Source organism: Schistocerca serialis, chromosome 5 (assembly GCF_023864345.2).
Source record: "Schistocerca serialis cubense isolate TAMUIC-IGC-003099 chromosome 5, iqSchSeri2.2, whole genome shotgun sequence".
Taxonomy (NCBI): Eukaryota; Metazoa; Arthropoda; class Insecta; order Orthoptera; family Acrididae; genus Schistocerca; species Schistocerca serialis.
Window position 1 is genome coordinate 119,819,230 of NC_064642.1, and position 12,378 is coordinate 119,831,607.

Genomic DNA, 12,378 nt, shown 5'->3' on the forward strand with positions numbered 1-12,378 from the left:
CTAACATACCAATGAACAATACACAAAAAAAGGTTCGTTAAAAATTATTATTATTATTATGCCACCCTCATATATAGAGGTGTGAAAGATATGTTGCAGCTGTCAGACACTTTTATATTAGTTTGTCATTTATATAGGAAGGAACATGACAATACATTTCAAATAACACACTGAAATAATTGCAAGTCTGCAAATAATGTTACTAGGCACCTCACAAAATTGTTTGCTGAACTTGTATCTCCAAATCTCGGGTAAGAAACGTCATAATATACTGCTATGAAGCACATGTGAGTTATTTAAAAGTTCATCGTTGCAAGGAAACGAGAATAAAATGCGTAATTCCGACATAAAGTCGGCGTAATACTGCGAGAAATTAGCTTTTCTAGGTTACTGTGTTATTTATAGGGACCAAATCTACAAAAAAAGAAAGTGATTGCGTATTTATATCTGACACGTGGTCTGCAATCGGCGAAATCTAAACTTTAGTCTCGGCCTAGCTGGTCACGCTAGCCGGCCTACTGACGTCACAGGCTACGGCGTTGTCAGCTTGACGACTCCGGCCTCTAATACAGGCGGCCGTGCCACTACACGTCGCGGGTCGACAGCCAAAGAGCAACAGAAGATCCTGAAACCGAGTTGTTGCGTCGTGCTTCTAAAAACTGAAAAAATAAGAATTTGTAATGTTTCTACAACAATGACGTCATAGAAAGTTTAATCATGTTGTAAATGTTCAGTCCTATCTTGTCAAGGCTCAGGTTCACGTCCATATGTAGGAAGATAATAAACTAGTGTATACTACAGAAGTTTAAATACGTGTTCCGAGAATTTATTTATGAAGAATTATGTTAATGAATTATTAATTTATTTGACAAGATTATTAATTTTGACAACGTTCATCGCGAGTGTGAGTCTTGAAAGTTTATTCAATGTGGTTCTAATATTTATTAAAGCAGATAACTTGCATTAATATAATTCCTGAGAAGAAACAAAACGACATCTAAATTGAAAAAAAAAAGTTTGCGCAAACCAATTGGACTGAGTGACGTAATTCTGCGTATACGACTCAAATGATGATGTTTTAATTACAGTTTCGTTCAAGAACCATTCAGAAATAATTTTTAAAAGAATTTAAATTATTTTGAAGTGTTTGTAACTGACGTAGGTGACGAAGTCTGCACATGGTCATATGTCAAAAGTAAATCATTTATACAAAACGTACCTCGTTACACTACATGATGAGAAGTATGATGTAGGTGGTGACCCAGTAAAGATAGCTACCCAAACTGGTGGCACTAATGCTCATTTTGTGCAACCGTTTTAGCGTCATGATCGGCCTTGTCTTAATGCGGCTGTTAGGCGCGTTAACAAGGGGCTGCAGAGGGCGCTGATGGCAGAGGGCATGGGTCGCATCTCAGTGGTGCCAGTTGGGTCTAACAGTAAATCGTGTTTCACTAGGCATGGCCTGCACCTCAATAGATATGGGAAGGGGAGGCCGGCAAAGCTTATAGGTGACAGTGTAGAGGGTGGTGGTGGTGGTGGGATCACTTATGGAAAAGTTCCTGAAGTAGTTGGTGTTATAGCTGCACCTTTTTTAGATTGAAGTCAGTTGATACGTATACCTGCTTAAAGGAAGATCCTCTAACTAAGGGCTCATCTTCAGAGGATGTAATGTTTCAAGTTGAGAAGGAATTAGCATATTTCATTAAAATATAAGTGGTATTGGAAATAAAGTTAGTGAACTCCCTACAGATGTTAACTCTGAAATTATTGGCATATCAGAGCACCAATTAAATAATTTGACAATTCAGAGGCTTCCTTTACCAGGATACAGATTAGCTGGCTGTTTTTCAAGGAGTTTCTTGTGGGGCGAGGTAGTGGCTATGTACGTAAAAATAATATTCCATCTGAGTCCATAGACGTATCGCAGCACTGCACTGAACAGATACTTGAATGTTGTGCAGGGACAGTTGAATTTAGTGAAACTTAACTTCTAGTTGTTGTTGTTTATAGGTCCCATAACTTTGACTTCAGAACATTTCTGTTAAAGCTAGAGAGGGTTCTTGATTCAGTTTGTAGGAAGTACCAGAAATTAGTTATATGTGGTGACTTCAATATAAATTTTGTATATGATGGTGCAAGAAAAAGATGTTGGTAGATCCTATGAATTCATATGATGTGATCCAGACAGTGTTTTTTCCAACTAGGGCACAAGGAAACAGTAGCACAACCATAGACAATATTTTTATTCATTCTTCATTACAAGATGGGCATTCTGTTAGTAAAAGGGCGAATGGACTTTTAGACCATGATGCACAAATTTTAACACTAAAAGGCTTTAGTACTCAAACAAATGTCACATTTAATTTCAAACTATGTAGGAAAGTTAATCCAATAGCAATAGAGAGTTTTTTAAACCTTGTAAAGGAACAAGAGCGTGTAACATTATGTGAGTGCCTTATCATTTTAAATCATTCACTAATCGAGCAGTCGCTCGGCAACAGCTACAGTTAGCAAATAATGTTGCGAGAATGTAAAAGGTGAACGACCTGTGACGTAACTTGTTTATTGTCGAAGCGCCGTCAGAGATGCAGTGAGTTATTGCCTTTGAAAACCGCGGCGCGAAAAACGGACAGGAGAAGAACACTTTTACACATTTCTTTTTTATGTACGAGATATTCTCAATGAACAGTTACTCATTCTTCTCTTGCCTCCTGTAACTTGTGTCGGACGCGCATGTCTTGCCGCCGTATTATTATTGTTAAAATTAATATTGTTCTAGTGTAAAGTAAATGTGTAATACTAAAAGTGCCTAGCAGTAGATTTATTGTGCGACGTGTATGTGAAAACGTCAAAGGAATTGTTTTCATTACGAGAAGTGCCAGTCAAAACGGCATCCATGTTAAATCCTTCATTGCAGTGTAAGTTCGTCTATTAATTGCCATAAATTCAGAGTTAAATGGAACTGGTGTATGGACTATTCATTTACTATAGAATCTATGTCTCACTTCTTCATGAAATTATTTAATTTTCTATATGTTTCTGCCAAATAGAGAGTTCACAGTCACGAATTCTTTCGTCGAGTTCGGACGGAAGTTGCATGCGGCGAAATATTTTCTCCGCGCCATATTCTACTGGTAAATGCATGATAAACTACGGTCCCTTAGGAAATTCATGTTGAGCTATCCAAAAATAATTATATTTTGAATAGGCATTTACTCTCCTCTGCAATGCAACTTCCGACTGATCAGACGATCCAACAAGAAACAGCCGCACACGGTCGGCGTTCGCAAATATGTTTCCACCGCTGATTATAGCTATATGTTACAGCACAAAAGTAAACATATTGTTATAATTAGCGACTACGAACGGGGACATTTATAACTGTATGTTTATGTATACACATTACGTCAACATATCGTTATAATTGGCAAGATGTTTATAGTGCCTATAACATAGATGATAAATATAATGCTTTCCTTAACACATTTCTCATGCTCTTTGAGAGTTACTTTCCATTAGAACGTTCTAAACGTGGTACTAGCAGACTAGCAGTGATAGGCAGATCGGGTGGCTGAGTAGTGGGATAAGGATATAATGACGAACAAAGCGGGAATTATATCAAGTCGGCTGATGTGGCCGAGCGGTTCTAGGCGCTTCAGTGAAGAACCACGCTGATGCTACGGTCGCAGGTTCGAATCCTGCCTTGGGCATGGATGTGTGTGATGTCCCAAGGTTAGTTAGGTTTAAGTAGTTCTAAGTCTAGGGGACTGATGACCTCAGATGTTAAGTCCCACAGTGCTTAGAGCCATTTGAACCATTTATTTGAATTATATCAAAATGTTATAAGTAGTCACTATCAAGCTACAGTAGCCCATTACAAACAGCACTGAAAGGTGCTTAAAAATGTTATTAGGAAGGCAAAGAGGATGTGGTATGCAAAGAGAATAGCTAATTTGCAGGATAAAATTAAAACCGTATGGTCAGTTGTGAAGGAAGTGTCTGGTCAGCAGCACAAGGTCGACAGTATAAAGTCAGTTGCAGTAAAAATATTTCTGTTACTGATAAATCAGACATATGTACAGTATTTAACAATCATTTTCTGGACATTGCTGGTGAATTAAATAAAAATTTAGTTTCTACAGGAAACCATATAACATTCTTGGTAAAGGCCTTTCCGAGATTGATGTCTGAAGTACTTCTGTGTGATATGGACAAGAGGGAAATTCAATCAATAATTAAATCACTGAAGACTAAGGACTCTCATGGTTATGGTGGAGTACCTAGCAGGATATTAAAATACTGTGCTGCACAAGTTAGCCCTGTATTTAGCCATATTCGTAATTTTTCGTTTAGGAATGGTCAGTTCCCTGAGCGATTTAAGTACTCAGTAGTAAAGCCGGTTTATAAAAAGCGAGAAAGGGATAACATAGATAATTTTAGACCTATTTCTATGCCATCAGTTTTTGCTAATGTTATTGAAAATGCTGTGTATGTAAGGATAATTGATCATTTTATGTCAAACTATTTGCTATCAAATGTACAATTCGGCTTTAGAAGTCGTTTAACCACTGAAAATGCTATATTGCCTTTTCTCTGTGAGGTACTGGATGGATTAAACAGAAGTTTCCGACCACTAGGCATATTTTTTTATTTAACTAAGACATTTTATTGTGTCGATCACAAAACATTGCTCCAGAAGTTGGACCATGATGGAATACAGGGAGAAGCTCACAACTGGTTCACCTCTTACTTTAGAAACAGACAGCAAAAGGTCATTATTCACAATGTTGAGAATGGCTGTGATGTGGGGGTCTGAGTGGGTTACAGTCATGTGGACAGTGCCCCAGGGATCAGTGTTGGGGCCACTCCTGTTCCTTATTTACATAAATGACACGCCCTCTAGTGTTACAGGTAACTCTAAACTATTTCTGTTTCCTGAAGACACTAGCTTGGTAGTAAAGTATGTTATGTGCAACATTGACTCGGTTTCAAATAGTGCAGTTCATGACCTAAGTTCATGGCTTCTAGAAAATAAAATGATGCTAAATCACAGTAAGACTCAGTTTTTACAGTTTATAACACACAATTCAACAAAACATGACGTTTTCATTTCACAGAATGGGCATATGATTAGTGAAACTGAACAGTTCAAATTTCTAGATGTTCAGATAGATAGTAAGCTGTCGTCAAAAGCCCACGTTCAGGATCTTGTTCAAAGACTTAATGCTGCCATTTTTACTATTCGAACGGTATCTGAAGTAGGTGATCGTTCGACATGAAAATTAGTCTACTTTATTTTCATTCGCTTAGGTAGTATGATGTTGTATTTTGAGGTAACTCTTCCCATTCTAAAATAATATTTTTGGCTCAGAAACGGGCGATTCGGGAAATAAGTGGTGTAAGTTCATGAACCTCTTGTCGACCCCTGATCACGAGTCTGGGTATTTTGACATTGGTTTATCAATATATATATATTCCTTACTGTCATTTCTTGTTAACAATATTAGCTTATTCCCAAGGATAAGCAGCTTTCACTCAGTTAATACTCGACAGAAATCAAATCTCCATTTGGACCGGATTTCATTAACCCTTCCGCAGAAATGTGTGCAGTATACTGTTGCATCCACTTTCAATAAGCTACCACTCGAATTCAAAAATCTTAGCAGTAATCCATGCGCTTTCAAATCGAAACTGAAGAGTTTCTTCATGGGTCACTCCTTCTAGTCTGTCGAGGAGTTCCGTGGAAAATTAAGCTGATTCTCGTTGTATTGTTGATTGAGTTTACTTAAACTTATGGACTCACTTTTTTCGGGTTCATGAACATTTATTTTTTATCTGTTATTACTTTTATGTTGTAATTTCATGTACTGACCCGTTCCATGACATTGGAGATTTACTCCTCAATTTGGCCCTATGGAACTTGACGTGTAAATAAATAAAATAAATACCAAGATCAAAGTGCTCAGAGGGAAAAAGTAGTAAGAGAGGGATGTATTCTTTCACTCCTATTGTTCAATCTTACATCGAGCAAACATGGTGAAAATAAAAGTTCAGGGCTGGGATTCATATTCAGGGTAAAATAATATCAATGATCAAACTCGCTGTTAACATTATTGCTTTCCCGAGCGAAGATAGAGAAGAATTACAGGATCTATTGAAAGGAAAGAACAGTATAATGCGTGCAGAATATGGATTGAGAGTAAACCACAGGAAGTCGAAAATAATGAGAAAAGCAGAAAGGAGATAAGCGATAGATTTAACATCAAAATTCTGGACCACAAAGTTATCTTGGATACAAAATTACACATGATAGACGAAGCAAGAAGCGTATGGCGATTAGAATAGCACATCAAACATAGCATTCCTCGCAAAAAGAGGCCTATTAGTATCAAACATAGAACTTAATTTGAGGAACAAATTTCTGAGAATGTACATTTGGAGCACAGCATTGTGCGAAAGCAAATCATGGCCTGTGGGAAAACAGGAAAAGAAGGAAGTCGAAGCATTTGAGATGTGTGATTGCAATAAGATAATGAAAGTTAAATTTGATGTGCGGTGCTGTAGCATGATGTTGACAATTAGATGCATTGATAATGAAATGAGGAGACTAACTGCAGAATTGGCGAGGAGAGAAACTTGTGGAAAACATTGATAGGCATTGTTAGGAGGAAGAGACGACATGGTGGGACATGTGTTAAGACGTCAGGGAATAACTTCAGCGCTACTTTAGGGAGCAGTAGAGTGTTAAAACTGCAGGAAAGATTAGATATTGGAATAAATCGAACAAATGATTAAGAACGTTGGCTACCTTTGTTATTATGTGATGAACTGTTCATCTCAGGAAAGGAATGCATGATTGGAGCATCAAACCAGTAAGAAGACTGACGACCGAAAAACGCATATCCTCATAACATTAGTTCGACAACGTCTCGTTGGTAAATGGGATACTTCGCCTATTACGGTTTTTGATATACCCGCATGCTGATAACAGACTTATACCCACGCTAAAAACAACTCCATGCGGCCTTTTCCATTCTTCTAGTGTGCAGTTGAGATGTTCCTTTACCCGCAAAAATCTCTCTGCGATAAGGAGAGGTGGTGCAGTGACTTTGATAACCCATAGCGAGGACTTTGTTGCTACTGATTTGGCTGCTGTAGTTGTCAAGCACCGAATTGCTGAGGGAGTTTTGGCTCTGTGGTCTGTCCATCGTTGTTTACGGTAACTTCAGTCATCCTGTCAGCGACTGTCTGTTGCCGACGGACGCCTCGAATCAATATATTGACACTAAATAATTTGCACTGTGGAATGTGAAAAGCGCTGTGCCTGCCAAAATAGTAGGGTCTCTGTTGTGAGAGGCATCCATGATATGGCCGCGATTAAACGAGCTGATACCGCATTTCTGTCCTACCGTACATTCGACTGTCAAGCTGGCAGCCAGCACAGCGTCTGACTACCTGTGTGTGTGTGTGTGTGTGTGTGTGTGTGTGTGTGTGTGTGTGTGTGAGAGAGAGAGAGAGAGAGAGAGACAGTGTTTCCAAGCGGCTTCGACTACCTCTCGATATGGACGTGGTAGGAGACGCAGTCGGCGAGACGAGCGTTCATCTGCTGCAGGCTGCCGCGAGCGCAGAGGTCCCTGGCCATCAGGTTGAGCACACGCAGCTGGCCCGCCGTGTAGATGATGAGCGTGAAGAAGAACGCGTCCAGCGTCGTGGTCAGGATGTAACCGTAGAACATAGCCACCGACACGGCAGCGTACACCGCCTGCAATCAAGAAAGGGACAACAAAAGTCACATCATGTCTACATTTGAGCCTTTTCAAGCCAATTTGGTGTAATTCCTCGTTTTAATACTATAAATGAATTCTGAATATGTTAATCTAACAACAGGAATCGGGTACCTCCTAGTTCTCTAAACAGCTCCACACATGGGGGCACAAGTTTAGCTATCTATCTGTTGATAACCACAGTTGTGTAACTGGGAGTTACACCACTACTCCAGTTATCCTTTTTGTTATAATGTCATGGATGCTACCTGCTACTAATTGTATATTTCACATCCAGTTATCCTTTTAGTTATAATGTCATGGATGCTACCTGCTACTAATTGTATATTTCACATCATTTTGCAAATTGAAATTTATTTTATTTTTTAAATGAGCGAATCAGTGAGCTCTGAAAACGACAGGGACAATGTTAATACACCAAGTATATTGGCTGACAATGGATCTAACGGCGAATATGTGTCTTTGAACTAGAGATAACCACTCGTGAGCGTTTTTGTTGTTTATGTTCTGTTTTAAGCTAAAGAAAGAAAATTGTAAATGTACATACCAGTGTATATGTTTTAAATAAAGATGTATTATTTCCTTAAACTAAATTATTCATTTATTGTTTTAATAATTTTTTAACCGTTTTATGTGTACATATTCTGTCAGTTTGGGATTATGTTTCAGTTAATCAGCTTTTATGGTAGTTTGCAAAAAATCTGACTAATTAAAGCCAGATTATGTTAAAATATGCATGAAGAAACAGAATATGAGCAAGATCGAGAAAGAAGAAAGAAAGAGACTGATAAACGTAGGAAAACCTGACAAAAACGAAAAAGGAAAATTAGTTACCAGGGAAAAAGATTAGTAATCCTAATTTTAATCGCAAGAATAAATGTTTTGAAAAAAAAAAATGGAGAGGATTCATGAGAAAATGCTTTTGACTCATTCTGGAAACAGGTTCTTTCACAGTCCAGAACGCATTTTCATGTGGTTTAATAAAGCAAGAAAACTCTAAATGTCATAGGCCTAAAGATAGTAGTAGAGCAGCAAAGCCCACTGCTACGCATTGTTATGTTACGTGAAACGATGGAACATCTGTGACGTATGTCAAGAATATTACTTAAAAGCCTTCCAAATATCTGATGGTGGGGATGACTGGGGCCACTAGGAAAATGAAAGCTGGACAGTCACTAGGCTCAGACAACCGGGGAAAGGGAGTTCCTGTAACTAAAACAACTGATGAACAATTGACAGTGGTACGGGATCACATATCAACATTTTTTACTTATCAATACCGTTACACCAGATCCCATAATCCAAACCGAAAACACTTTTTAGAAAATCTAAATATCCGCTAGTTATTTAGCCTCTACAAGGACTATTGTACTGAAAGGGGCAAAGCACCATTTAAAGAATACATTTACCATAGGACATTTAATACGGAGTCCAATATATAATTGCATGCTCCTCATAAGGACACTTGTATGAAACATAATTTATTTAGAAGTAAGATGAACATCTCAGTAGATGACCAAGAAAGGAGAAAAGTTGAGCTTGACTATGAACTTCACCTAGGAAAGACAGAGGAGGTAAGAGAGACTGTGAAAAAATACTGCGAAAAATCGGCTTCTGATAGCCCATATTACTGTTTTTCACTTGATTTGGAAAAATAATTAATTCCTAAAACTAACATGCCAAATCGCTTATTATAGGCGTAATTTACAAATTTATTTCTTTGGTTGTCATGAGTTATCAACAGGACAAGACTACATGAATTGTTGGGATGAACTGTAGGATCTAGAGGCTCACAGCAAATAGTGCATATATAGACAACCACATGAAATGTAGTAGCAGTAGTTGTTGTAGCTTTTTTATTGTAAAGTTTTATTCCTAAGTAGAAAATGCTGTTTTGAGTTTCATGTTTATTTTTTTCTTGGTAAATGTAAGTTGAGACTATCTCTTGTTGCATGGTTATGGGCAGAGCTGTTTGCACAGTAATTACCAATGTTATTTTTGATGTGTACAACTGACTGGTAAATGTATTTACATGGAGCAGTTAAAATCCCGTGTTCTGAACAGATCTTTACAATGAGCTCGACTAGTATTTTTGGTTATTATTCTTATGGCTCTTTTCTGGAGTTTGAAAATTGTGTTCATATTTTGTGCATTTGTTCCCAAAAAAGAACGCCATAGCTTACATATCAATAATATGTAACTAAAAGACACTGCATGTTACACACTGATGACAGGATTCTAAGGGCATAAGATGCTGATGACATTCTGTTTGCAAGTACCTTTGTGTGTTCACATCACTTCAGCTGAGAATCGATATTCATTCCTAGAAATTTTGCATTTGTTACACAGTCTGTAGAGGTGCCATCTACATTTAATTTAAAGTTGTCATTTTTCCTCTTCAAACTGAAATTTATGGCATTAGTTTTCTTTATGTTCAGTGTCACTTGATTACTTATTGACAAACCATAAACTTCCTTGAGAGTTTCATTTGCTTTTTCGGCAGGGAGTTCTCTTGTTTTATCGTAACTATAATGTTGCTGTCATCAGCGAAGAGGATTTTTTCACCATGAGTAACACTACTGGGAAGGTCATTGATGTACACTCCTGGAAATTGAAATAAGAACACCGTGAATTCATTGTCCCAGGAAGGGGAAACTTTATTGACACATTCCTGGGGTCAGATACATCACATGATCACACTGACAGAACCACAGGCACATAGACACAGGCAACAGAGCATGCACAATGTCGGCACTAGTGCAGTGTATATCCACCTTTAGCAGCAATGCAGGCTGCTATTCTCCCATGGAGACGATCGTAGAGGTGCTGGATGTAGTCCTGTGGAACGGCTTGCCATGCCATTTCCGCCTGGCGCCTCAGTTGGACCAGCGTTCGTGCTGGACGTGCAGACCGCGTGAGACGACGCTTCATCCAGTCCCAAACATGCTCAATGGGGGACAGATCCGGAGATCTTGCTGGCCAGGGTAGTTGACTTACACTTTCTAGAGCACGTTGGGTGGCACGGGATACATGCGGACGTGCATTGTCCTGTTGGAACAGCAAGTTCCCTTGCCGGTCTAGCAATGGTAGAACGATGGGTTCGATGACGGTTTGGATGTACCGTGCACTATTCAGTGTCCCCTCGACGATCACCAGTGGTGTACGGCCAGTGTAGGAGATCGCTCCCCACACCATGATGCCGGGTGTTGGCCCTGTGTGCCTCGGTCGTATGCAGTCCTGATTGTGGCGCTCACCTGCACGGCGCCAAACACGCATACGACCATCATTGGCACCAAGGCAGAAGCGACTCTCATCGCTGAAGACGACACGTCTCCATTCGTCCCTCCATTCACGCCTGTCGCGACACCACTGGAGGCGGGCTGCACGATGTTGGGGCGTGAGCGGAAGACGGCCTAACGGTGTGCGGGACCGTAGCCCAGCTTCATGGAGACGGTTGCGAATGGTCCTCGCCGATACCCCAGGAGCAACAGTGTCCCTAATTTGCTGGGAAGTGGCGGTGCGGTCCCCTACGGCATTGCGTAGGATCCTACGGTCTTGGCGTGCATCCGTGCGTCGCTGCGGTCCGGTCCCTGGTCGACGGGCACGTGCACCTTCCGCCGACCACTGGCGACAACATCGATGTACTGTGGAGATCTCACGCCCCACGTGTTGAGCAATTCGGCGGTACGTCCACCCGGCCTCCCGCATGCCCACTATACGCCCTCGCTCAAAGTCCGTCAACTGCACATACGGTTCACGTCCACGCTGTCGCGGCATGCTACCAGTGTTAAAGACTGCGATGGAGCTCCGTATGCCACGGCAAACTGGCTGACACTGACGGCGGCGGTGCATAAATGCTGCGCAGCTAGCGCCATTCGACGGCCAACACCGCGGTTCCTGGTGTGTCCGCTGTGCCGTGCGTGTGATCATTGCTTGTACAGCCCTCTCGCAGTGTCCGGAGCAAGTATGGTGGGTCTGACACACCGGTGTCAATGTGTTCTTTTTTCCATTTCCAGGAGTGTATATTAGGATCAGTATTGGTCCTAATGTGCTACCTTGCGGAACCCCTATATTAATGCATTTTGGATCTGATAAGTGTTTTACTAAATTTTTAGGTCTATTTGAAGCATGTGTTATCTCTACTCTTTGTACCCTATCTGTTAGGTATGATCGAAACCAGTCATTACCTACCCCTCTTATTCCTAACGCTTCTAATTTATTTAATAGAATCTTGTGGTCGACTGTATCAAACGCCTTAGAAAGATCCAAAAATATGCCTGTGACACACTCATCTTTATCAAGAACATCAAGTACAACTTTTGTTAATTCTACTAAGGCTGACGCCGTATTTTTGCACCAACAGCAAAACACATTGTATTATACAGCGATACATTCCAGGATAAAACCGGAACTGGAAGATGGCTCTTTCCCACACGAAGTGTTGAGTGCTATGGACAAGGGTTTTCAAATTGATTCCGTATTTTTAGGTTTCCAAAAGGTTTTTGACACTATACTAGGGCTTGTAATAAAATTGCGTCCTTATGGAATATCGTCTCAGTTAAGTGACTGGATTCATGATTCTTGTTAGAGAGGT

At 40.0% G+C, this 12,378-nt stretch overlaps 1 protein-coding gene across 1 annotated transcript in view; it reads right to left on the minus strand.

Moving 5' to 3' along the window:
- LOC126481778 (odorant receptor 4-like) overlaps window positions 1-7,642 on the minus strand; it is a 67,031-nt gene extending 59,389 nt beyond the window's left edge. The window contains exon 1 of the mRNA XM_050105733.1: window positions 7,554-7,642. Coding sequence (XP_049961690.1) covers window positions 7,554-7,642 — 89 coding nt within the window. The remainder of the gene's footprint in view (window positions 1-7,553) is intronic.
- Window positions 7,643-12,378: the final 4,736 nt, after the last annotated feature.